General features: G+C 35.6%; 1 protein-coding gene across 1 annotated transcript; it reads right to left on the bottom strand.

Annotated features, from left to right (window-relative positions):
• Window positions 1-248: 248 nt before the first annotated feature.
• LOC125383589 (serine/threonine-protein phosphatase 2A 56 kDa regulatory subunit epsilon isoform-like) lies at window positions 249-5831 on the bottom strand. Its single transcript, XM_048402164.1, has 2 exons — window positions 5322-5831; window positions 249-475 (listed from the first exon to the last, which is right to left on the bottom strand). The coding sequence occupies exons 1-2, from the start codon at window positions 5461-5463 to the stop codon at window positions 264-266; spliced, it is 354 nt and encodes a 117-aa protein (XP_048258121.1). The 5' UTR covers window positions 5464-5831; the 3' UTR covers window positions 249-263.
• Window positions 5832-7915: the final 2084 nt, after the last annotated feature.

Below are 7915 nucleotides of genomic sequence, written 5' to 3'. Positions count from 1 at the left end.
AAGTACAATCTGTTAACATTTTTTGCTATGATAAAGCACGAGGATGGAACCACCGACCTGCTGTATGTTGGCTCCTATTCCTCATATCTGTGTTATTCAACTGGTATTCAAATCATTGTTTAGTAGGCAACAAGGAAGGGCATGACTAATTTTCTATTTTCACAAACATTTACACTATGACCAGCAGATGTGTTATAATAATCTAATGGCATAAAATACAGAGATGTATCTAGCAACACAGAACCACTCAGTAAGTGAGGCTTTCATTTGATACCTACCATTCGAACAATCTCCGGATACGTAGGTTCTGTCAGAACATTGCGTGTAGCTGTGATGTAATCCACTAATTCATTCAGACAGGCCCTTTTAATTTCCTTACTCTTCAAATCTGACACAGGGTCCATAAAGTCAAACACAACACAACATTGCTGAAGCTTCTTGATGAACAAGTCCTGCTGTTCCCCAGGTGGAGTATCTGAAATGATAGATATTTCATAAATAAGATGTGTTAGACACCACAAACAAATACAGCCTAATGCCATCTTTCCAGCTGTACCAGTGATATCGAGGTCAACAAAAATTAACAAATTCTAGTTACTGTTGGGAACATCGGCCATGAATCATGATTGCGAGCACTCAACTTCTTGCCCACCCTAGTGGTATATTATCAAATATCATACCCCACTATGGCATTACCTTTGGGAACAATGACAGCCTGCAACATACACAACTAATCTGAAGCCCGAGTAAAGCAAAATTTTGTTCATAAAAAGTCCATATCATGACACTTAAATCTACAAACACAAGATTCATACGGACATGAAACACTAAAATTCAAGGCCTTTAACAAAATTCAAGGCTATCAACTGTCCTTTTCAAGGCTTAAGTTGGGTTATTACTTTATTATATCAAGCATACTGTCTATTATATTAGTTGTAAGAGCTAAAAGCAGTGTGAACATAACAAATTTTCCACAATCTGTCAAGATTTTTAAATTATCTTACCATGCTTGCAGTTTAATTCAGGAGTGGAGGGGAGAAGGCTTGTGCTTTTAGCCCCCAAAATTTAAAAAAAAAGAAACCCACACTTCCAAAGACAATGTTGCATTTTAATGTTGTATGTTGTGCTATATGGGTAAGAGTGGGTGTACCTCTGGAATATTTGAAATTTTGAGATAAAAGGCCAATGTCAGAAAAGTCCTAGAGGTGACCCTGCTCTTATATACAAGTACATGTCAGTTTGTACAAATTCAAGGCTTCTCAAGATATTTTGGTGATTTTCAAGGCCTTTTAAGGTTGACACAAAAAAATCAAGGCTTTTCACAACGGACCTTAAATTCAAGGCCTTTTCAGCCTTGTGATGATGATACCAAGTTTGGGCAGGTAGACTCAAAAGCTTTTGGCACAGAATGCAATAATGATCTGAAAATCAGGATGATGTAACCTTGAATTGTTTTCGTTAATGAAACATTCTAAAGTTATGAACTGCAGACATCTTTAGTGATGTTATGGTTCCAAAAATCGTGAACTGGTTATTTGACCTACTGTAACCTTTCATTTATACCAAAATATTCAAAATATCTTGTGCAAGGTACAACATTCAAACAGCAATAATTCCTGACTGACATTCACTGTATTATTTCCTGTTCTGCATGAACATGCAAGATGTGTGAGAACGTAATCAATTCTTGTCATTTGGATTCTAGGAAATATGTGTTACCATGGATACTATGACATACAACATTTAATGAATGAGTGAGTGAGTGAGTATGGTTTTACGCCGCTTTTAGCAATATACCAGCCATATCACGGCGGGGGACACCAGAAATGGGCTTCACACATTGTACCCATGTCGGGACTCGAACCCGGGTCTTCGGCGTGACGAGCGAACGCTTTAACCACTAGGCTACCCGACCGCCCTTTAATGAATGAATGTTGTCTCACATTCATCATGTTCATGAATTCACTCATTGGACTAGTTGACTGTTGAGCATGGCATACAAATTAGACTTTATTTTACTCAGAACAAAGACTGGTCATGAATATGTGCATTATAGACTTGCAAAGTATGTAGTTGGTTATTATTCTTAAATTTAGCTTAGTATTTGATTATTATGACCAGCATTGTCGATGATGATGTTTTTAAAAACTGTTGTTTTATTATTCAATATGGGGAATGTGTGACAGCAATGAGGTTATCGGTGATATATCACCAGCATATTACGTGATTTACGTCATTGATATACTGTAAAAAACTGAGGATTCAGGACCTTTTTTATAACAATCTTATTGTAAATACATCAGATTGTGACAATATAAATATTGATAGTTTCAGAAATGTTACTGCAAATGATTATTAATGATATTAAACAAAGACAATGATTACCGACTTGCACATTTCTTAAACAGAATAGGAATTCTAATCAAAGAGTAACCGGTTGCAACAGGCCGAGACATCTTTGATATTACATTGTATCATGCTAAAAAGAATTGCCCATACAAAATACAGTCCCAGTATCATTTTCAACAGTAACTTTAAGTGAGTGAGTATGGTTTTGGCCACTATGGGCAATATTCTAGGAATGGGCTTCACACATTGTACCCATCATGCCAATGTGGGAACTCGAACCTAGGTCTCGGGGCTACGAGTGGACGCTTGAACCACTAACCTACACCACTGTCCCAAATTTCACCTTAAACAAATGTAGATCTATCAGCTGAGTGTACTAAGAGGTTTAGTCCCAGACATTTGCAATCCAACATGATCAAGGAAAAGATCTAATTACTTGTGATGGGGATCAATCTGAAAGTTCTGATGGATGATCATTCAATATGACCAACCAATATTAAAGCTTCTGTTAGTCTATGCAGTAGTGTTTTCATCTACACAGTATGGCTGTTGAGCCTACAAAATGTTTCCAGTTCAGTTCACAATGGTTCAGTCCAAACGGCTTATCTAAGTTCCTATTTGAAGATAAAGAAAGAAGGATAAAACTGCTCCTTCACAGTCACCCCCATTGTAATCATAATGGCTGGAAACACATGGCTGGTAGTTGCATTACATGTATCAGCTGTTAAGACAGTACAGACATGATATTCGTTAAACTATCCACATCATGAGCATCGATCTATGCAAATGGGATACATTAACAATGACACGCATCAATCATGTCAACGTGTCTGACTACTTGCTTCTTGCGACAGCATGGGTTGAAGACCAATTCTTTATCTTTTCAAAACTTGGGTCAGACCCTTGACTTCTAAAACTGTATTGTATACTCCAAAAACATATTTAGGCTACCTAGTCTGGTTTGGACCTGATGGGGAAATTTCTTTTCATCATGTTCATATTAAGAAAAGTCGAAGACTCAAAAGTCATTGAATATGTATGTGAAGTCAAAATAACTTCTAAAATTAATATCATAAATATAAACAGACTTGTAAATATTAGTTTGCATGTAACATCATAAGTAGTTTAAATGCCAATGTTCTGATTTGACCAGAAACCTCTGGAGTCACTATTGCCAAGGTTTTACAAGCACGATATCTCCATTCTATTATGACATATATTCTGGACACAATCACCACTCTAACTTTGTTTCGCAAGTGATGCTTCAGCTCCGTCTCTCTCATCAATAATTTAACAACAGAACTTATCTCACTCATGAGCTCAAAAGAAAGAATGTATGAAAATTCCTCTTCTGAACACATAGTTATTTGTTGTTTAAGACCACACACTGCTATATGATAGCGATCTGTAAATCAAAGAGACTGGTCCAAATGTCCAGTGATTGCTATTATGAACAATGTCCCAGGCAGATCAACCAAGTAACAGACAGTAAAACCCCATCCATTTTGTCACCTTCTACAAGCATACTGTAGGTGCTGGGAACCTCTTCTAACCTGGAAACCCATGGTAGTTTGGTATGCCATAGACCATTAGACCTAATCTTATTTTGATTAATTCATGTATGATTAATTCATAATAAGAAAACAAAATTCAAAATAGTGTCATGAATGAACTTTTAGAAGGAAGGGATGTTTTCCTGAGTACTAAGAATAAGACAAGGGTGAGAACTCCTTATGCTACAAGGCCGGATATTCAAAAAGGCATGGTGGCGAATGAGTGATGTATTTGTCACAAAATAGAATGGAAATTAATAAAACTGTGGTAACATGTGAACATGTGTAATAACAGAGATTTTAAATTGTGATTTCAAAGATTAGTGACATAATGTCCATGTCTATTATCGTCATATAAAAAAATCATGGTAGTAATGTACATCCTTGAAGTGTGAACAAGGACAGGTACTCATGAGCCTAATATAGCCTGAGGCCTGAGTGTATCCAATCATTTGATTATACCAGTTTATTTCAAACCTATGATTTGCAGATTCATAGATTAGTGACTGTGTCGAACCCTGACTAATTACCTTTGCAGTTTGTTTCCTCCCTGTATCCACCTTATCAAATACACAGAACTTTTATGTAAGTACAGATGTAATTCAGATCTTATTATAATTCTCTTGAATATCTTTATAGATGAGCTACTTAACAATATCTCAATACCTGCATAATTGTAATATATCCCTGCTTAAGAAAGTCTAAAGGTACTCAAGTGCAATTCTTATTGTGGACATTGCATAACAGTAAGTGAATAATGCACATATCGATTAATCACATAGCCAACTTGTACTTAAGCTGATTAAAGAGAATAAAACACACTTCAATGGCATTTGAGATAGATTAAAACTGACACCTGCATATAGTGTTTTTAATGTAAATATGTAATAAATAATTAGGATTCATGTAGAATTGATTGAATTCAAACACATTTGCCATGCTTTGAAAGATTATCTCAAAACTTTACACTTGTTTATCTATGAACAGTCCATGCAAAGCATTCACAATTATTCTTATAGTCACATCAAGATGTTTCTAAAGTACTTGTTGCATACTAACATAGCCAAAATGGCGTAGAATGCTATTTTGGAACCATTTTCTTAAAGTCTATTTCAAAAAGGTTCCATTTGACTAAATATATAATGATGATAATTATGAGGGGGAATATTATCCACAGTTTAGCTCACACATAACGAAATTGATACGACGACACAATAAAATTGGAAATTACAACGACAAAATTGTTTTATTAACAGTTATGCTATTGTAATGTAGTGTTTGAAACAGACTATAACCGGCCATGATGCCAATGGCACCGGTCTGAAATATCATAAATTAATCAGACATATCAACATGTGAGAAGTATAGAAAGTGTACATTGGACGGCATTACAAATTTTATGACTATCACTAATCTTACCTTTAAGATGAGGTAAAGCCTGCAACTCAGGGGCATTTTTAGTCCGATAATGCGATGAACCCTGAGACCGTTTCTGTTTTTTAGATTTGATAGACACCTTACTGGTGAAAGGGTCGATTCTATCGGCAACCTTCGCAGACATGATGGTATTTTCTATCGCAGGCGATATCGCCGCGATCCCGTAAGTGAATATGAACCTGACTTTCTAATTCATAATCGCTGATTCGCTCCAAGTTTTGAACATGGCCTCTGCTGATGCATTGCAAATTGACAATCCGTGGATACACTTGACAGCGCACTTCACTTCTCCAAATGGTAATTTATGCTCCGCTGACTACTCCATGTAACAGACAGATGTCATAAGATTGACCCAATATATGTATCCAATGAAGAGATCTCACTTAAAGTGTTGTTTTGAGGGCATACAAACTCGCAAACAGATAATCACAATGTTGCTACTAATGGTTTCCTTCACATCTCGTCATGCGGCAAGTCCGAGAGACTTCAACGAGATTTGAACGACCTCGTTCCCGAGCTTGAGGTCACAGGGTCATAGGGTCGCTACGAGCGAATGTTTACACACCAACGCTAAATAATAATCCAACGTGAATACATTTAATGATTTATAACCGTAGACTGTGTTTTTAAGTCGCATTGTTAGACATTCCATATCTCCTATCCTTGAGTATCATTTAATTCTTCCGTATTAGCAATTTTCTTCACTTTATATTGTGTTTAATGTATGCGGTAATCAGTTCTGAATGTGTACTGTATTCTATCAGAGACCATATACCGGTATATGGTCTCTGATTCTATTAAATATATTCTGCATTGTTTTTCTCAACGCATAGGCATAGGCATTTTTTGCACACTGATTAAAATAAGATATTACACAGATTTTATGTTCCTTCAAATATTGAATACAAAATAAAGCAATCTTATATGACTACATATGCATGTACAGTTCATATATTTTTGTGGTTTATCATGTGTGAACATTCCTAGCTTGTGTGGGATATTAAGTCACATTCAACTGCAGATATTTCCTTATTGTTTTGTTCCTAGATCGACCCATATTTGATAAGAGGAAACTCCCAAATACTTGTTAATACAAATACTGTACGATATGTATCCGATACGGATGTTGAGATGTATATTTCTTTAAAAAGAAATGACATATCTAAGTAAAGCCGGATTGATACACGTGTATTTCGTGAAAGTATTTGTTGAAATGATAATCACGATTTTCTCAAAGGAATATTTTTGTATGTACAATATTGCAAGAAAAAACGCTTAGATTGTTCTAAGAATACCTTCAATGTTTAATGAAATGAAGGTTAATGTTTCGATAAAGCATCTTTCAAATGTCCAATGATAGGCCTACATAGTTTAATTTACTTCGTTTTGCTTTTTAAAGCAAAACATTGTCTTTTAGATGAGCCTGTTTTTGAAACACCCCAATCAACACCAGAATGAACATGCATTAGCACTGCACTTTCACCACATACAACATTCCGCGTTTTATCATCTATTGAGTGAATCTATCAGTAATTACGACACAGGTAGACATCGCAATAAAAAAAAAACCTGCAACACAGCGAGTATGTTTGTGCACGGCACACCTCTATCGTTTGTATAGCTGGTCCTTTGTATAGTGGGGACGTTCCTTACGTTACGTACGATGAAGGCCCAAATTTTAAAAATATACCTAAGGCTATCAGTTCAAGGTTCAATACCTTTTGTTTTTTTAAATCTACCTTTGTTTATGTGTTTTGTATGGATGTCTGGTGTGTGTTCATTGAAACTTAATTAAATGCATTGATTTAAAATAAATAAATATCTTTAAGGACTTATGGTCACGTCCTCTAGCAGTACTGATGTATTTAAATTATATTCACGATTTACAATAACGCATGGTATTTAATTAAAAAGAATATTTATAACATTTAAAGTAAAATTTTGAAATGTATATTGTGTTTAAATTGTCACTGAACGATTTAAGCCGACCCCGACCATTCTACCTTCTGGACAGCGATATTTATTGTTTTAAAACAAATAGAACTCTTAGATCTTTTACCCAATCAAAGAGACGTCTCATAAAAGATTGTAACGTTCTGTACTGTTTTAGTTCTCTTTGTTTGTCATGTCGTTTTATGCATACAATCTCCTAGCACCTTCATTTATTCAAAGAATTCTCTTGCGGGTAATACAGTATTGTCATTGTTATTGTCATTTATATTCATTCTGGTTTGAACTGGTGAATAATTTTCCAATTGCATTTGCTGTGAAGTTAAGGTAAAATAGCCAAGGTTTGCTTTTAAAACAGATCTGTAAATCTGTATGGTCTCTGCCTTTAGAGTCCCCAACACCAATGTTACACCAATACAATGATCATATGCACCACCTCTTTGTAAGCGCGTTGTTACATCCGATTATCAATTCACATTGTACGGACTTGAACGTTCTACGGATGCTACCTTTGGCTTAATGATCCCTTGAATACACCAATCAGGATTTCTCATGGAGGGAGTCGCAATATACACCCCACTACACAGTGAGGACACCCCGGCACACCTGTAGCGTTTAACTTGTAA

The sequence above is a fragment of the Haliotis rufescens genome, unplaced genomic scaffold (assembly GCF_023055435.1).
Source record: "Haliotis rufescens isolate VD_foot unplaced genomic scaffold, xgHalRufe1.0.p SCAF_247, whole genome shotgun sequence".
Taxonomy (NCBI): domain Eukaryota; kingdom Metazoa; phylum Mollusca; class Gastropoda; order Lepetellida; family Haliotidae; genus Haliotis; species Haliotis rufescens.
Note: the sequence above shows the minus strand (reverse complement) of the source record. Positions and strands in the feature narration are given on the sequence as shown.